Below are 18,469 nucleotides of genomic sequence, written 5' to 3' on the forward strand. Positions count from 1 at the left end.
CCGCTCCCCAGACACCAGCCCACGACAGCGGGTGTGCGGCAGGCGGGACGTGCCCACGGCCACCCAGGCGAGCCCCGGGCGCGCTGCCGGGGGACGGAGGCAGTGGGACGTGCGGGAAAACCCCCCTCCGCGGCGCCGGGATTGCTCCGTCGAGACGGGCTGCGGCCCCGGACGGGCCGGGCTGGCCTGGCCGCGCTCCTGGCAGGGCCGACGGCTGCCAGCTCGCGCTGGCCCCACAGCGATCGCTTTGGGCGGCTGCCAGCCCGTCAGGGAAGAGGCGGGAGCAGCAGGCCCCGCGCTGCTCCCGGGCCGGCGAGGAGGGACGCGCTGGCTGGGCCGGGCAGGCAGCAGCGGCCGCGGCTCCGCTCCTCTGCCCCGGCCCGGCCGAGCCTCCTGCCCGCGCAGCGTGCGGCCGCCAGCCCCGGCTGGGGACTCCAGCTGCCCCCCACGGCCTGTCCCCACTGGGCCCCTCTTCCAGTTTTGGCCTTTTTCGCCTCTGAACAAACTCAGTGCTGGGGGTTGTCTCTCACCTGGCCCCAGGAAGAGCCTCTGAGCTGCTTTAACCCAGCTCGGGCTGTGAGCTTCTGGCTTCCAGGCGCGTTTCGTGGCAGCAGCCAGCCGAGAGCTCACAGCGGCGCGTCCACGTGAGCTCTGCTTTCCCCACGCCAAAACGCCTGCACCCAAACTGAGGTGTCTTTGCCCTGCTCCGGCTTTTAAGGCGAAGCACACCGCGGCTGGGACCCCTTTGCCAGGGAGCAGCACCCAGTGCACAGAGCAGGGCACTGAGCCAGCACTCGGGTCTAGCTTTGCTCCGCAGACCCTGACCAGCTGCAGCAGCTTCGTGCCTCAGTTTACCCACCTGAGAAGCAGGACAGCAGCACCCAGCCCAGCTCAGTCCCGGTACGAAACGCGCCAAGACTCCAGCCCAGAGGCTGACGCCTGGCCTGGCTCAGCAGTACGACTGACAGCTTGTGCCATCCCCGCAGGCCCTGGAGGAGCAGGATGTGGCCCTGCCCAGCGGCAACTCCCACGCTCTCCTCCCGCTTACCTCTCCTGCCACAAAGAACAGCAACGGGGCCTCCTCATCTTTGGCTTTGTACTTGGCGATGATTTTTTCAGCTATGGGCTGGATCAGTTGTTTTGCTGCCTCTGACTCTCCGTCATCCTCTGAATCTGCAGGGTGCAGACGCGGGGAGACAAAACAAGGAGACACCACAGAGAGGAGGTTAGGATCAAATGGATGCAAAGGGCAGGGTGCAGCCAGCCCTGTCCCACAGCAACACCCCGGCGGAGACGGCAGCCCCAGCGCACGGGGCTCACTTCAAAGCCACGTGGCTGGGAAGCCACCAGGGAGCTGCAGAAACCTCTTCATGAGAGACAGGGACACATGTCAGAGAGGCTCCCGCTCCCCAAATCTTTCACCGCAGGTTGCCCCGGTGCCGCTGCTGAAGCGCAGAGACAAACACACACAAAAAGCCCGGTCTGCAGTGTGAAAAGCATCAGGATGTTTTGAAGCCCAAACAAACGTGCTGATCTGAGGCTGCCTGCCACCCCTGCCCGCCACCCACCGTCCCTCCGCCTTGGGACGGCGGCTCAGCGGCTTTTCTGCTCGAGCCTCCGTGGCGGCAGCTTTGTGAAGGCAGCTTTGATTTGACAGAGGTACAGTAGAAAGAGATGGAAACATCAATCAAACGCCAGCCACCACTGAAGTTCAAATGCCGAGTTGGAGAGAAGAGAGACAGCGTCCTTGAGCAGCATCTAGATGAAACCGTTTCAATTTGGGGACAACTTCAGCACTGAAAGTATAAAAGTAAAAAGCAAGAAAACAGCCTCTTGGACCACCAGCTCCTCCAGCTGGGTCTCCTGGTAGCGTGCCCGCTCTCGCACTCCCTGCTGCAGCCATCCGATATAATCGCCAGTGACAGCAATGCCACCACTGCTGCTGCAGCGGGACAGGCCGCTGCCCGCAGCCGAAGCCGTCCGCCCTCGCTCTGAACTCCTCTGCCCTCCCCTCTGGCTTCTTTAAGCAAAAAAAGGGGATGCCACCGTGCACTGTATTTTGGGGTCTGTCCTTCTGCATGCACGACAAAGTGCTAAACACGCAGAGCTGAGGGGCTCGTTTATCTATTTATTACAAACAAACGCTGCTGGCTAAGCTGCAGGCAACTCTCGACATGCCGGCTAACCTAGCCCTAAGCTCTCGAGTAGCGGACAGATATTGTCTGCGATTTGGTCTGACCAGACGCTCGTGAAGCCCACTGCCACAATCCCGACCTCACGCTGCGAGCTCAGCACACCGCAGCGCCCGCCCACGCGGCTCACACGCCGTCCGCGCAGCGCAGGCGTCGCTCTGGGGGCGCGTCTAGAAAAGCTGAGCCACCTCAAAACCCCAGCAACTAACAGGCTCGGCGAGCTATGAAGCAAGCTCCGAACTGCCGCGGAGCAGCAGGAGCAGCGGCGGCGCGGGGGGAGGCTCCCGCAGCACCGGGGCTTGCCGCCCTCCCGCGTTGTCGGGTTAAGCCTCCGTGCAGGCCCGGCTTCATCGCCGCCCCAGCGCATCGCCGGCGGGTCTCGCCAGGGCCGAGCATCCTCTCCGACCTGAGCGAGGAGCGCAGCTGCTGGCCAGAGCGCGCTCTCCCAGTAAGCTGTTTGCAGTAAGGTGACAGAAAAAACTTTGCACAGAGCAAGACAAAAATAACTCTTTCCAGAGGCCTGCAGCGACTGCCCCAATCAATCACACTCGGCGGGGCGAGCTGGTCCGCCCAGCTTGAGGAGAGTATTTTTGGCTCTGCTCTCACATCCCCTGCTGGGCTCTACTGAATAAATAATCAGGGTCAAAAGGAAGGGGAAGAAGGGAAAGAGCAAGAGCCATATTACAAATACGGCAAAAAAGGCGTTTTGCTAACAAAGGGCACGTGAGGAAGGGGGAAGTGATCCCTGCCGGTATCCCAGGCCAGTCCCCCTCGGCACAACGCCTTGCCGGCGGGCTCCGGACAAGGCAGGCTCTTGAGCAAACCCTCACGAGCGCTCTGAAGAGCGTTCAAGGGACAAGCAGACTTGGAGAAGGGGACCGAGCCTTCTGGCGGAGACCCCGCACCGCTCTGCTCGCTCAGCGGCGTGCGGTGCACCGCCCTGCCGGCAACCCCGCGGCCGCCTGCCCCCAGCACGGGGGTCAGCCTGGAGCAGGGATCATCTGAGCCAAGGCACCGCCAGTATTTGACCAGCTGTCACGTGAAGGGAAGTGACCGGGAACAGCCCAGCTGTGTTTAGGATGAGCTCCAGGCCCGTTTCCAATCACAACTGAGCTTCATGTGTGGGTTGATTGTGGAAGAGGGACACAGGCTTTGAGGAAAAGCCTGCTCTGTCCTGCAGCCAACTTCCCACGGAGAGGGAATACCCAGGAATCAGCAGAGCAAGCAAGACGATCCTTTGTCTGTCCCAGCCCTGCTCAGCCCGGGAATTCAAACCCGGACCGTGCTTCCCAGCACCGAACTGCAGCCCCTCTGAGACACCCTTCCTGATCCATCCTCTGCCTCAGCTGCAACCTCACGTGTGCTTGGAGGCTCTGCTCCAGAAAAGCCCTTTCTCATCTCAAACACCACCAAGTGCTGCGGTGCATTGCTCGTTCTCTTCAACACCTAATTAGCATTCCTCTCCACAGCCACCACTGAAGCATCTTTTATATGACAGCTCCTCTCCACTGCAAATTGCTGCTCCACCAAATCCCCCAGACTACAGGGCTGGAGCTGCAGGAGAAGCGCAGGCATGGACAGGCGATGGGAATGGGAATGACTCCGGCCAATCCCTGCAGGCTGCAATAGCCCATTTCTCTGGTGCAGCAAGGCTCCAGGACTGTTGGCCCCCTCGAATGCCTGGAGGGGATTTGACAGGCTGCTCACATGCAGTCTGTTGTCTCCTCACGGCCTCTCTGGACATGGGAGCAAGTATCACTGTCCTTGGGGATGCAAATGGGCAGGTGCCACTTCCCGCAGACACTGTCACCACTAAAGACAGGCTATTATGCTAGACGGCCTTCAGGGTGGCTCCAGTTGAGAGTGCAGGTAATCCAGACCCCTCCTCAAGCAAAGCCTTGCTCCAAAACCAGCAGCCATACCTACAAAGAGAACGAGGCACGGGCCCTCGTTCAGATGCACGGCGTTGGAGTCCGTCAGCTCCAGCACGGGCTTGGGGTGCCACGGGAACTCGCGGCACTCAATGTCGTTCAGCACTTCCACTCGCCCCTGCCGCGTTATCACGTCTCCCTTGGAGTCCAGCACGATGAGAGTCGGGATGCCTGCAACGGAAGAAAAACAAGGGGGATCAGCCAAAGTCCTAACCTGGGAACGAGAGGGCGTGGGGGAAAAGGATGCGTTCTAATGGCTCTGGCAGGAGCCCAGGGACCACGCTCTTTTTACAGCAGCTCATGCACAATCTGGGAAGCAGGGTCCTTGGATCCTGTTTCTGCCCCAGGAGAGCACTGTAACTTGGGAGGCCACAGCAGGAAGCTGGGAGACAGGCTATGGCACTGCCCTGTTTTCTCCTCTGAGTGCAGAGAGGTCAGCGCTGTCTGGCATGGACCTTCTCGGATGCAAACTCTTGCCACACCAGACAGGGACCCTCTTCAAAAACTCATCCCACCTTGCAGAGTACCTGGACGTAAAGCTCCTCTGCAGGGCAAGGCAACAGCAGAAGCGGCCAGGCAGACGCTGCCACCCTCACCTCTGCAACACAGCTGGCAGCGAAGAGCTTGGCCCAAGCTCAAAGCTGGGAGCGTGAATCTTTCCAGAGGGTGGACTGCACACAGCAGGGGCCAGGAAGCAGGAGGTGCTCCTTCCCCACAGAAACCCACATATTTTAGCAGCTACGAGCCCCTCCATGCCCCACACCCCTTCCAGCACTCAGAAATAATTGCCCAGCGCACAGACATGTCCATCAAGTCATGAACGTTACATGGTTTGGATGCTGCTCTGCAGTGCTCGGGCCTTGGTGACGCAGATACCCGACATCCCCAGCTGGATGAAAGGCCCGAGGACCAAGAGGCAGGTGCACAGCACTAACTATGTTCACTTAGCAAGGACAAGGACTGCTGCTAAACGCTCAGGGCCACGGATCCCTGCTGGGAATACCGAGAGGGGAGCGCCCGCCTCCGCAAGCGGAGGCAGAGCAGGAGAATTAGCAGGGCAGCTGTGTGAGGGCTTCAGCTCAGAAAGCCTTAGAGCCTCGTTGTGTTATTAACGCCATATTTTTAGACATCATTTTCAAAGGCTACAATTACTTTGCTATGGCCTCTCCATCTCTGGCCCTTGGCCTCTGAGGAACTTGCACGTAAAACAGCGAACAAAGCCAGGAAATAGCTAAGGCTCCTCTCGGCACGCCAGCCCCAGCGGAAGGGAGGGGGCCGTGGGGGAAGGTGGGTGCGCAGCCACGGGACGGAGCTTGCAAAGCGAGAATCTCGCTCAGAGCAAGGCCACGGGGTCCTGGTCAGCAATCCTGTACCTGCACCGTGGCAAAGCGAGGGGAAAGTGCCAGTCTGAAGCGGTTGCTGCCTCCCAGCTGCCACCCCGGTCCTGTTTCAGGCACAGCTAGCAGCAAAGCGCTCCTCCAAGTCATATGCACGTTCAGATTTTTCTCATGAGAAAAGAAAAAACATCGAGTGTTGTTAAAGCCAAGGGCAAAGCTACAACCCTCTGCTCCGCAACGCCCGAGCTGCAGGCTGCCGGCAGCCAGATGGGCTGAGGGAGGAAACGGAGCTCTGTACTATTCGTGCTGCTCCTCTCTCCTTCCCAGAGCCTCTGCCCCGGCCCTGGCACGCGGGACAAGGAGCCCAGCTCCAACCGCGCTCGGCCTCTGCGCGGGGGAAACCACCAGCCGCCCCGTCCGCAGCCGTCCGCCGCTGCCCTCGCGGCGGTCACGCACCATCAGCCTCCTGGGCCCGGGGTCCCGCCGCCGAGGCCGCGCTGAGCGCCCGGCTGCCACCTCCGCAGCCTGCCGCTCCGCCGCGCAGCTGGAGGCAGCATTTTGGCAGAGCCACCTTGGCTGCTCTCGGGGCAGCCTGCTGGGCCTGGAAGCTGGCTGGAAGGCAAGCATGCGGCTGCCTGGGAGAGCACGGCGGGAAGACGGAGGAAGAGAAGATTCCCTTGCACGCTGGTGCTGGCCTGAAAACTGCTGGCAGGAAACCAAATTCATTTCCCCCATTGGGGCCCAGAGCTGCTTGTCACTGAGTGCAGCACACCTCCAACCCTAATGCAGCTCCGACCAGCCACCCTTCTGCCCGCGGGACGGAGGTCCCAGTTATTTGCTTCAGCAGTTCTGGTGCTTGGGAAAGAGGGACCACAAGTATTCGGCTTTGTTTGGAAGAAAACCAAGAGAGCATCAGTTAGATATGCCCCATACACACACAGGGACAGGAGGCCTGGATCTAGTGGGTAACGGCCCAGAACAGGACAGGCCTAGGGATGTCAGAGGATGGTTCCAACCTTGAGGCAAAGCATCGTCTTGTCCACAGAGCTGCGGGGCCTGGAAAGCCCAGGAGAAACCCCGTGGGGAGCATGCTGCAACAAGCACCTGGAAACGCGGCAGGGTGCGGGAAGAGGCGGCGGGAGGAAGAGCTCCTGACAGCTGGTAACAGGTTTTGCTTCAGAGGACGATGATCACCCTTTGACTGCTGTGGATGTTGCTCTATTGGTGTTTTAATTCATCCTGCCTGGCTGCAGTACACGTGTTAAGAACAGTCTTCCGGGAAGTTACAAGCATGTTCTTTACTGCTGTAAGAGCACAGCAAAACCGCGGGAAAGCTCTGCTGCCGCCCCGCTCGCGTGCACTGCCTGCCCAGACGAGGACGGGGCTTTCCCTCTGCAGAGGTGATGAAAACGTTTTACCCAGAACGACAACCGAAAGCATCTGCGCAAGCCTGATGGAGACTGTAAGAGGATCTGAACACGCTGCACGCAAAGGCGGGAGCAGCGCAGGGCAAGCATCCAGGCACAGGGGCAGGGCTGGCGAACCCGGAGCTCCTTTTCAGAAGCTGGATTTAGCTTGACAGGTCTGCATTTGTCTCGACAGAAACAGATGCGAAGCTGCCACGCTCAGAAGAACGGTTCTTCACGTCAGGACGGGCTGCAACTCTGCCCTAACGATGCACACGTCAAACTGTTAGGCGTGAGAAGGGAGACGTCGCTGAAAACGCAGCGGGCCGGCCGGCTCGGCAGGCTGGCAGCGCCCGCGGCCCCTGGCCTCCCCGGCTCGCTGCGTAAAACGGAGCGAGGCAAAGGCAGCCGCAGCACAGACTGCGCACAAGTCACCGACTGAAACCCGGCCCGGCTGGCACTGGCACAGGGCAGACACCAGCTGGTGGCCGCTCGATCCGATGAAGCATCCGTGAGGCTCTCAGTGCGCCAGACCGCCAGCCGCAAGCCCCGACGGCGCAGCGCGAAGCCCCTGGGGAGCGAGCTGTGCCGGACGTCAGGGACGCCCCTTCCAGGACACACCTGATCGCTGCGCAGGGGAGGTTCGTTTCACGCTAACGGAGCCTCTCTGCCCGTGGTTTGCCCAGAGAAAGCAGTTTCCACCCAGACCCCTCCATATCTGCAAAGCAAACAGCAATCTGTTTTTTTTTTTTTTTTTTTGGTGGGGGGGGGATTGCCTGAGACACAGCCGAGACACGACCAGAGCTGCCCAGCACCTCAGTGCCTGCAGGACGCTGCGGCACCAGCAGAACGGCAAACGGACACGCAGGCAGCTGGAGAAACGCTCTGCAGCCGGAGCCCAGTTGCCCCACTCTCCCGGGGAGCCGGGAGAGCCGAGCAAGGCAGCCGGGAGCCCGCGGGCCCGGGTCCGCTGCGGAAGGAGAAGCGGCGGCGACGCCAGCGACCGGGGCGCAGAGGGGCAGGCGGGCGCTCGGGCGGCCCCGACCCGCGCCGGGTCGCCCTCTCGGCGGAAAGGGCGGGCGACCGGTCCGCAGGAGCAGGAAATCAGAGCGGCACCAGGAACAGCTCACGGGGGGCGACTTCGCTGGGAAACAGGCTGCTGCTCTCTCTTCGGGGAGAGAAAGCAACATCCCGAAAGGAAGGAAGGAAGGGGGCGGAAAGGTGGCGTCAGGCCCCAAGAGACAGGGGTCCGGGGCCGGCGCTCGCGTCACGCTCCCTGTCCGCTCCTCAGCCCTCGGGCTGCGATCCCACTGCCCTCGAGCACCCCTCCTCGTGGCGGCTGGCGAGGAGGGCGGGCAGCTCCGGCCCGCCTCGCCTCGCCGCTCCCTCAGCCCAAACCACCGTTTTAAAGCTCATTTGTTAGAACGGCTCCGCAGAGGCGTTTTCCTGCGCAGGGGGCACGCGTGCGCTCTCCCCTGCAGCTGCTGCCAGACTCGCTCACGTGCCTCTGAAACAGTGGGTTACTCACAAGCCTTCCGGACCCGAGGTACGGCGCGGGAAGGACACGGCCGCCTGTGCGCGCCCCGGCGCGGTTACATTCCCCTCATTCCAGCCCAGACAGCGCTGCTTCACATTGCTGCCTCGCATTCCTCGCTGGGGAGGTGCGAGCTGCCCGCGCCGCGCCGCAGGGCCGCGGCTGGCCTCACAAACCCCACGGGTGTGCCAAGAGAGCGATGGTAAATCACAGAAAGGCTTATTCATTACCTGCTGGTATTCAGCATAGCTCCAGGGCAGGGACAGGTTAAACAGGCCGGACTTGGGAAACTCACTTCAGCCCTATCCTGCAAGGCCCAGGAGAGCAGGAACCATTCCTGAAGCCAGGAGAAGCACGTGACGACCAGCACCCCCCAGGACCGGGACCTTGGTGCATTTACGAGTCCCATCTCCATGCCAAATGCCTGCCTTTTGGTCCTCTCCAGACCTGCACTGCACATCTGAAACGCAGGCAGCCAGCCAGCCTGCAAGCCAGCAAGCTTAGGTTCATCCTCAGCGGGGCCACGGCCGCTCCTGTGCGTCCCTTTGCCAGGCACCCTGATAAATCCAATACAGCACAGAAAAGATTTCAAATCAGCTTTGTAGACCTCTGAAATTAAAGGTCCTGATTTTGACACCTGGATTGTTCTGCAAGAGCGATCCTGCAGTCACCAGTGATTTCATGTACAATTCAAAGCATTTAGACTTTACCCAATTTGCAGATGCAAACACACGGCAAAGCACCCAGCTGCTAAAACTTCCTACTGCAAATACAAAACGTGTCTCGTTTGCAAGAGGGGCAGATCAGCAAGCCCAGGTACCACCCCTGCCCAGCAGCCCCTACAGGCAACCCCATCTCACGCCTGCTAACCCAGCCATTTCTCCTCCTAGACGCTCACATGAGCCCCTTATTCACCCACCTACATCCACTACTGATTTCTTTAGTGCCTTTCGGGGACTTTGGTAATTGCCGTGAGTCGTAACACCAGAATCTACTTATCAAGAAGAATCGTAAATCAGATATTCCACAATGAATATTGTATAAGCGCAGATCAGAATTAGCATAGATGGGCTTGGTTTCATTTTATGCATTAGTAAATGGATTCGATTCCCACAGGGCTAGCTTCTTATGAAAACATAGGGGCCAAACGATTTGTTACTGAGCTTGACAATACATTTATTTATATATATATTAAAACCCATAGCTGACATGGAAACCTTATCTGCATTAAATCTGCTGGCTGGATAATCAAATCACTGTGAAAAAACACTCAGAGAATACACCGACTGCAACACAGGCTGGGGTTTTTGTTGTTTTTTTCATCCCTGCAGAAGAAAGCTTTAGCAATCTGGTACAGGAAACCTTTCCTAGCAGTAATGTCCCCGTCGTTCCCCCCAGCTGGGCGGCAGGAGTGACCTGGGGGTCTGGAACAAAGCCCAGGGCAGAGAGGAAACAGATTTTTTGAGTCCCCCCAGCTGACCGCAAATCCCAGAGAGCTGCGTGGAGCCCATGGTGGATTTTCAGGAACCTGAAATCTCTTCTAAAACACACAGCAATGGGGGGCAATTCGTATTTGGGCATAAATTTTATTACTGCTCCCTGTGCCACCAGAAGGAGAGCTCGCGTTAAGGGACTTCATCTCGGGCAGCTGCCCCGCGGCCCGCGAGCAGCACGCACAACGCAGAATTACTTCTAAACAAGCAGGATACAAGAAATGACTCTCTTGAGACAGTGCTGCACCCAGAAGCAATTTAATATAGGTGGCTATGGTACAACCCACTGACTCCACACGGGTTTTGAATAGAGGCATTCAAGCAAACCGAAATAAAGCAACCCAACCTACGTTTCCCACTCCCCCGCTTTTTTTTTTTGAATGCTGTAGGGGCCAACACAGGACTAACACAAGAGAGCTGCTCATCTTGCTGCTTTCCACCGCTCAGGAACTTAAACAGTTTGAGAAGACAATTTTGTTGTCTCAGCCCTAGGAACGGCCTGCACAGGCCTTAGAGGAGCAGCGGGAAACACCCCGCGCACCCACGCTCCGCGCAGGGGCTGCTCCCGGCTCCCCGCGCCGCGCGGGAGGACCGGCCGGCTGCAGCGACCGCCCCGCGCCCAGGCAGGGGCTGCTCCGCGGCGCCACGGACCAGCGGCCTGGCGGGTCACACGGATGGAGAGCGACGATGACCACGGGACAGAAGCACGTCAACGAGCATACCTAAGGAGGTCAGAGCTGAACATACCACCGCTCCGTTTTACTGGAGATTTGCAAAAAGCAGAAAGCCAGCACGACCACTAGAAAGGCAGAAGAGTGGGAAGGCTGGCAGCTGCAAGACGCCGCTTCCCCGCACCAGCGTTTGACGAGGGGGCCTTTGCCACCGCATCCCGACAGGACACGCTCGGACGCACTAACGAGGGAGAGGCGGGAGAGACGGGGCGAGCGGGCGTCTGCTAAGACGTGGGGCCGGGGCATGCTACGCACACAAGGGACAGGGAAGCCTGGAGATGAAACTAGTAACGCTGATCAGAAAAATGGTGATGGGAAAATGCAGAGACAGCATGAAACCATCACGATGCCACCGTGGACTCGCAGCGGGTCGCTCGCTGCCTCGGATCTGTTACTGCAGCCCAAGGGGACCCTAGGAGAGGCAGCAAGAGACGGCTTGTGAGATGTTTGAGAGCACCAAAGCTCTCCATTCTGGGAAAGGCCGATCAGATGACACGGATCACATTTTTCTTCTACATGGGATGCCCAGCGGTGGAGATGAGAAGAGCCCGGGACATCTCGCTCGGTTCGCGGAAAGCCCTGGACCCCGCCAGCGCGGCAGCCGCTGTGCGAGCTGTGCCTGGGGACAGACGGGCTCCTGCCAGCGCCGCGCTCGCGAAGGCTGGCCCCCAAGGCAGCGCGGGGAGGCAGGCGTCGCCGCCGGAGAACCACGGCCTCCGCGGAGCCGCCCGAGCGTTCGCCTTCACCCAGCCCTCTCCCGCGTCGCCCGGCACCGAGCCCGGCCCGGCCCCGCCGGCGCCCGGCAGAGCCCGGGCAGGGCAGGCGGGCGGGACAGGGACGCCGTCGCGCTCCCTTCTGCTGCCACATCTCGAAGCGGCTCTGCGGGTCGCAGCTCCCCCTTGCCGAGAGGTTCCCGCCGTCCAGCGCGGCCGCGACGCGCGGCGCGGAGGGGCTTGCAGTCAGACCTGCCCACGTCCTGGAAAAGCAGCCCCAGAGCTCCCCCCATTCCTGAAGGGTAACCTGGGAGCCACCCCGGCCGGCGAAGAGGGTCAGGGCGCAGAGGAACAGCAAACATTTACATTCTCAGGTCAGCACACAACGAAGAGAGACGTTTAAGGAGCGAGCGGCTGGCGTTGAAAGCGAAGCTGTTGTCCCCGTTCCCGTGGTTACGGCATGCCTGGCGCTGCAGGGTCCAAGTCTGGACACCTTATTTACAGAAAGTCCCAGCGAAACTGGCAGCCGTCCTGCGCAGCACGGCCGAAACCAGCGCCGGAGAGGTTTGTAAACAGGCCGGGGGAAAGACAGATGAAACCGGAATGCTTCTGCCTCGTGGGAAGGTAATTAAGAAGCAAACTGCTGGCTATTTAAAGCAGGCTGACGGCTATTCTTGGTTTCAGGTTGGAGAACAGGGCACAGCAACAGCACCTGAGCTCACTCCAGAAGACCCCAAGGAGGGATCATTTCTCCTGCCCACCGAGCTTCGGCCAAGCGCTCAGATCACAGAAACTATCATATTAATGCCAACACGGATGAATAACCTGAACTGAAGGGTTCGGGTCATTCTGGCACCCTCTCACTGACGAGGCTTCACAGAAGCGACGCAGGCCAAGCCAGGAAGGCACGCAGCGACCACCACGAGGGTTCAGCCAAGTCCGCAGGCCCCTGGCCGCCTTTGGCAAGGCTGCTCCTCCGCTGGTGCCTCCAGCCTGCACCCACCCAACTGCCTCTGGGCTGAAGTCGATGAGAAACACGCACCATCCGGCAAGACTGGACGCTCCAAATCCTCCAGACCCTTAAGCACAGGGAGAAACTGTGGGTACGTACGGAAGACTCCCTTGCCAGCCATTTACCTCATGCCTCACCACGCTGCAGTTTGTCCTCTGCACGAACAGCGTGTCAGTCCCAAGGGGGCTGCTCTGAGCTCTTATCTTCAGGACACTTTGAAAACACCCAGACAGACTCTCTCCCCCTGCCCCTCAGAGCAGCCAAGGCTGCTGCAATTCTGGCACCGACACACACAGTAAAGGCGAAGCCATGGTTTACATCAAACATGCACTCTTCTCTAACTCACGTCACTAACATAAACCAGATGCCATCTTCCTCGGCCTCTGCGGAGAGCGATGGCCTGCCTCTGCATTGCATAGAACAGCAAGAAAATGAAATTTAAACCTTCAAGAAAAGGCAAAACAAATACATCAATAATTAGGTAGAAAACATCCAAGCCAAGTTTCCAGGAAGAATTAGGTTGTTTATGGAAGTCCTGTTTCAACTAACAGCCTGCCTGGCAGGTGGTAGGAATGCGAGTTTGCAGAGGGCAGAAACATGAAGCAGCTCTGCCTGGGGCACTCTGCTTTGCTTTGCTCTTTTCTTGTTTTAGTTAAACAAGAGGAGACATTACAAATATTCAACAAAAGCAGCAGAAAGGAGAGCCGTGCACCAGCAGGTCCTTTCCTACCTTGTATGCCGTAGAGCCGATTCAGGCGCGATCGTCTGGCCTCATCAGTGTACGGGACAGCTAGCCAGGGCATCTCGCTGAAATACTGCTTGAAGGAGTCCTCTGACCTGTGCAACGGGAACAGCACATGGGATCCAGCCTGCAGCCTCCTCACCTGCCACACACTTTTTCCTCTTTAAACATCTGGCCTGCAAAGATCTTCCTCCATTCCAAGTCCCACCTCTAAGGACTGCTGGCAGATATAAATTTGGGGAGAGCTGTACCACGTTTAAAGCCCACAGTCCCTCTGAAAAGGCTCTGCAGTGCATTTTTTTTCCCAATAAAATATTTCAGACTCTCCAGGGCATCTGAATATCAATCGGCTGTGACAGCAGCAGCTCAATCATCTCTCAGATCTCAGACCCAAAAGCTACACAGTAAAATAAAAAGCTGCTCCCTGGACAGAGCTTGCTCTCCATCCTGGGGCTGTCCTCACTGATCCTCCATTTCAGTTCTCTGCAGGGCAGAGTGTGAAGGACTCGGACAGCCTTTCTGACACCAGAGCCAACTTTCTCTAGCACATGGAAATAAACCCCCAGCACCTCCACCTTCCTCCACTGCTATCTTAATGCCTAAATTTCAGTCTTCAGCAGGTCCCTGTACTCCACTATGACTGATTTAACTGTCTTCTCTAAGGTGTCATCCCATATCTGGAGAATTCCTCCCCCCCCCCCCCAAATCAGACTACTTGAAGAAAACGCAGGCGCGAACGAGCCTTGAGCTGCCTGCAGTCATTCACAGCTCTCCTCGACTGAGAGGCACAAGGTTCTCCTAGGTTCTCAGCAGCACGAACACCCTGCTCTGCTCATCTCTGCACTCCACAAAGCGCAGACCTTTTCAGCTCTGGGCAGTCGGCCCATCTGCACAGAGCATTAGTGCTTCCTTACCTGTCTGCACTAACGAAGAGTATCTCAAATTTCTGCCCTGCCTCCTTGATTTTCCGGTAGGACTCCACCAGGACCCTTGTGAGGCTTCGGCAAGGTGGGCACTGCAAAACACGATCTGGACATGAGCACGCTGTCCCCCGTCTCCCTCAGAGAGCTTCACTTGCACCCAGCTTTTATAAACAGGGCTCAGTGAGCTAGATACTATCAAAACCCAGTCATGATCTCATATTTTCTGGAGCGTCAGGAAGCAGCCTTGCTGCCTAGAATGTGCCTGGTGCTTCTGGCAACAGTTCCCTGAATCAGTAAGTTGCCATTGAAACCCCTGTCTTTTTAAAAATCTGTAAACTTTTCCCCCTTTGAAGGGCCAGCTGAGGATGACATCCAACTGCAATGCTGATGGCTTCTCCCAAAAGCACCAAAGCTTCTTAACCGCTCGCACACTGATTGGCAGAATGTCTTCATCCTCCCTCTGCCCACCAAGCTCTCCAGGGACTGGTCACCTTGCAGGAGCTGCAGAAGAGATCTCCAGAGCTTAAGCCATTCCCCAAGCTCACTCCAGGTGCTCTGCAAAGTGCCTACTACTCACCCAGTGTGCTGAGAAATAGACCCCAACATGAGAGCCCTCCAGGACGTTACTGTCTAGGGACTGGCCGTTGTTCCTAAGCAGAGGCCCGGCTACAACTTCACTGAAGGGTTTTGGCCCCCAGGGGAACTCCAGACCTGGGAGAGTTTGGGATGGAGGAGGAAAAAAGACACAAAACAGCAAGATGCACGTAAAGCATTTACAGTTTGAAAAAGTTTCACTAGAAGAACATCTTATGTTCTGCCAAGATACGGGCGATCCTATATGGGAGCTCTATTGAGGTTTCTCCTCGTACAAGTGGGGTACAGAGTTACTCAGCTGTGCAGGCATCCTGACATAGAGCCCCTTGCCTGATGCAGGGAAGCTGAGCTCTGCACTGAACCCGTCAGTCACCTCCATCCCACACGTACACTGCATCCTCACCCACGTCAAAGCAACTTCTGCTTCATGAAGCCTCTTCTGTTTTTGTGCCTGATGATGAATCTTTTCCTTATCAACGGAGTTGGTTTTAACAACAGAGGGCAAGGTGGTGCACGTTCAGGAATGCGGTCAGACCATCTGCCGCTTACAGATAAGGATGCTCTGCCCATTCCTGACCTCCCATCCACCCTGCTTCTCATCAGCTGCAATTCTATAATAATCAAGAAGCAGATGGTGCAGGACTCATTGGACCCATTGTCACAACTCCACTTCCTCTGTATTTAAGGCTTGAATCATAGCAACTCCCTGTGTCACTGAGCTGTTCTTTTCCAAAGGTGGACATGCAGGTACTTCTGGAACTTAGTTTACCCCCGTCCCCCAAAGAAAGCATGTGTATATATGCATAAACACGTGCTCCAAAGCATCTGCTGCCAAATCCCAGAGCAATCAATCTATATATTCAGCTGTAGCTGAGGAACCGTCGCAGATGGTTCAGACCACAACTTGTACTTGCCACACAGTTCCTGCCACCTGATTTATACCTAGTCACTGTTTTCATATCTTGCATGACAAAATGTCGGGTTAGTAGTATATTTGCATTGACAGGCTAACAGCTGAATGACAGGTCTGCCGGTTTCTTTTTCTGCAGACTCTACAAATAAGGGCACATATTTTGCTCATTTTGTTTTTTGTAAATTGGAAGAAGATGAGATTTAACATTAACTTTCAGAACTGTAAGGCTCAGAAACAGAAAATAGTAGCAATTTTCTGTCTCACTCGTAAATAATGAGGGAATTCATTATCCTAACCGACCATGATATCTGTGATCAAAACCTGTTCAGTATTTTGGAAAGCCACTGTCCTAAGGTACGGCAAGTCTGGGCCCTCAGTCAGTCCGTGTACTTTCACCAGTGAAAAATCTGAACTTAATGTTTCAGTTAGTCTAACTTTTCCTCATTAGCACTTCAGACAAAAATCCTGGAGGAAAAAACCTTTGTTCTTTTCAATAACCAAAACCAAAACATGAGATCTAACAGGAACGATGCAGAGAATTTTTTGCTGAAAATAAAGCAACGCCTTGGATTAGTTTAGTATGGTAACAGTTGCTTGCTTCCTTTTTTCATTTCCAAGGCAAAGGTAAGTGAACTAAAATAAAAAGACAACTGTTTGCACAGGTTAGCATGGCACACAGGCCTCTAGGTCTTACCTTCAGGGTCATCTCGGATTACCAGGAGGCCGTTCCTGCAGACCACCTTCCCAGTGGAGGCATCGATAAATATCAGGGAAGGGATGTTGGAGACTCGGTACTTGTTCCACAGTTTCAGCTGGAAAAGAGATCGGGAGGGAAGACAGGGAGAGAGGACAGGTAAACTTAGCGGCTTGAACAGGAACGTTTTGGGACATCAGCATCTCTCAGACGAGAGGCCAGAGCTCATGCTTCAGTAACACATCTGAAGGCATCTCTCTGGATCCCTGGTACAGCCTGGACTTCCAGTGCCTGGGAAGACACGCTGTATCTCTTCTGCACGACTCTCTTGTTTTGGGAGGGTGAAAAGGGCTGGGAGCGGGGATCGCAGCTTGTCGCACCTCTGCTGCAGGCTTGCCACATGGCGATGGGCAAAGAGTTTCTTCTCTTACGGCATTTGCTTCTTTGCAAGTAAAATGGGGATAATATTTACCGTCTCTGTACTGTACTCTGAAGTCTTTGTTTAGAAGATGTTGTAAGCACAAATACTTTTAATGCCACTGTTCTGAAGCAATTTGTAACGCTTCCCTGGCTGCTTCCTCCCCTCCCATTTCAATGTTCATTAAACAAACCTACAGCTCCTGCCAAGACACAGCCATGCCGAAAAGCAGGCCAACGCACAGAAACATGATTCTGCTGCAACTGGGGCTTCCTGGTTTGGTTCCCAGGAGCTGGTTAATGGGTTTGACATCAGTCTGGGGGCTGCGTAACACAGCTCATCTATAATGCACTGCCAGCCTCGCAGCCTTCCTCCGCCGGCTCCAGACAAAAGCTGCGCAGGCTGCAGCAGCCACGCTGCGGAAATCCCGGGCTAGATTTCGGCGTTTCCTGGTCATCGCGATTAGCAGCACAACTCGCGTCCACCCAAACGAGGGACATGTGGCACTTGGCGTCATGCAATTCTAGTTTGACATTTCTCAGCATTTGCTTCAGGCAAATGATTTCAAGATTAACCAAACTAAAAAAGCTCACGGGAACACAGAGGAACAAGACGACGACAGCTGCTGGCAAGACCCAGCTTGCAGGTGCACGCAGTGCTGGGCAAGCCTGCGTTTCGTAACCTCTCGTGGCCTCCTCTAACCACGCCAGTGCATCTTCAACAGGAATTAAAAGCAAGCGATGGCTGCGGTCAGAGGAGCCAGTCTCAGAGCTGTGAGTAGAGGAGCTGTTCTCATCCCTGCGTTTAGTTAGGTTACTCCAAGAATTTCAACCTAGACAGCACAGCAGTGAATTATCAAACTCTTAAATAAAATCAAATCACAGTACAGAGCCAGAAGGGAAGGAAATGAATCATTAGCTTCCCCTAACATCAAGTAATGTTCTGCAAACCCTCCTTGGCTCCATATATTTACAGTTCATTGTGGCCAGCAGAGAACCAAGCCCAGCAACGTGAGAACTGGGGAATGAGGACATCAACCACCCCCCAAAATGGCAGTGCTAGGGACACACTGAGCACTGTCCCTGTCCCTTCCAGAACCGGACCCAGAAACACCCCACAAGCCCTGGCACTGCTCACCTCATCCTCTCATATTGTAATAGGACCCAAATGTTTCCACTGCAAAAGAGGCCACAGCTCTGCAGATCACTGTCTCTATTTAGAAATTAGAGATGATCCCATTTCTCAAGATTTGAACAATCTTGGAACAAGACAAACGAGTGCAGGAAGGGCTGCAACATTCAGACAGAGCAAACTGAACCTCTCTGTATGCTTAACTAGAGATCTAGGTGAGGGAGAAAAGTCACAAAGCCATTTAGATTTTAATGGCAGCATATGAAATATTTCTTCCAAAATATTTTTTGTAAAAAGATATGTGAATGAGGCTTTGTGAGCTGGCCTAACTGCAACGTGGTGTTATCAAAATCCTCTTGGGTCTGAAGGAAAATATTAACCAGATCCAAGAAGATTTTATTAATCTCCATCTGCTAAGACCTGGAGAAATACAATGCTTTGTGCCCTACCCCCCTGGCCTTAGATTCCTAATACACAGATTTCTTGGGCCAAGCTGACTCATTTTTAATGCTGATGTACAAACCAAATGGCCTTGGGCATTAAAAAAAGGAGAAAAAAAAATGCTGTTAAATGCAAAACAGTCCCTTTACAACGAGCGTGTTCAAACCACAGAAGGTAAAATCCAATTCTGTGAAGTTTAAGGGGTGGAGAAAAGCTCTTTATAAGGATCACAAGCATTTAAGAGGGTGTTGCAAACAAGGAAGA

General features: G+C 55.8%; 1 protein-coding gene across 1 annotated transcript in view; it reads right to left on the bottom strand.

Annotated features, from left to right (window-relative positions):
* The window catches only part of NXN (nucleoredoxin), a 66,327-nt gene that overhangs the window by 2,971 nt on the left and 44,887 nt on the right, over positions 1 to 18,469 (bottom strand). The window contains exons 2-7 of the mRNA XM_062592303.1: positions 16,216 to 16,333; positions 14,592 to 14,725; positions 14,006 to 14,106; positions 13,080 to 13,186; positions 4,115 to 4,294; positions 1,049 to 1,173 (exon numbers count right to left, since the gene is read on the bottom strand). Coding sequence (XP_062448287.1) covers positions 1,049 to 1,173; positions 4,115 to 4,294; positions 13,080 to 13,186; positions 14,006 to 14,106; positions 14,592 to 14,725; positions 16,216 to 16,333 — 765 coding nt within the window. The remainder of the gene's footprint in view (positions 1 to 1,048; positions 1,174 to 4,114; positions 4,295 to 13,079; positions 13,187 to 14,005; positions 14,107 to 14,591; positions 14,726 to 16,215; positions 16,334 to 18,469) is intronic.

This window comes from Rhea pennata, chromosome 20 (assembly GCF_028389875.1).
Source record: "Rhea pennata isolate bPtePen1 chromosome 20, bPtePen1.pri, whole genome shotgun sequence".
NCBI classification, from domain to species: domain Eukaryota; kingdom Metazoa; phylum Chordata; class Aves; order Rheiformes; family Rheidae; genus Rhea; species Rhea pennata.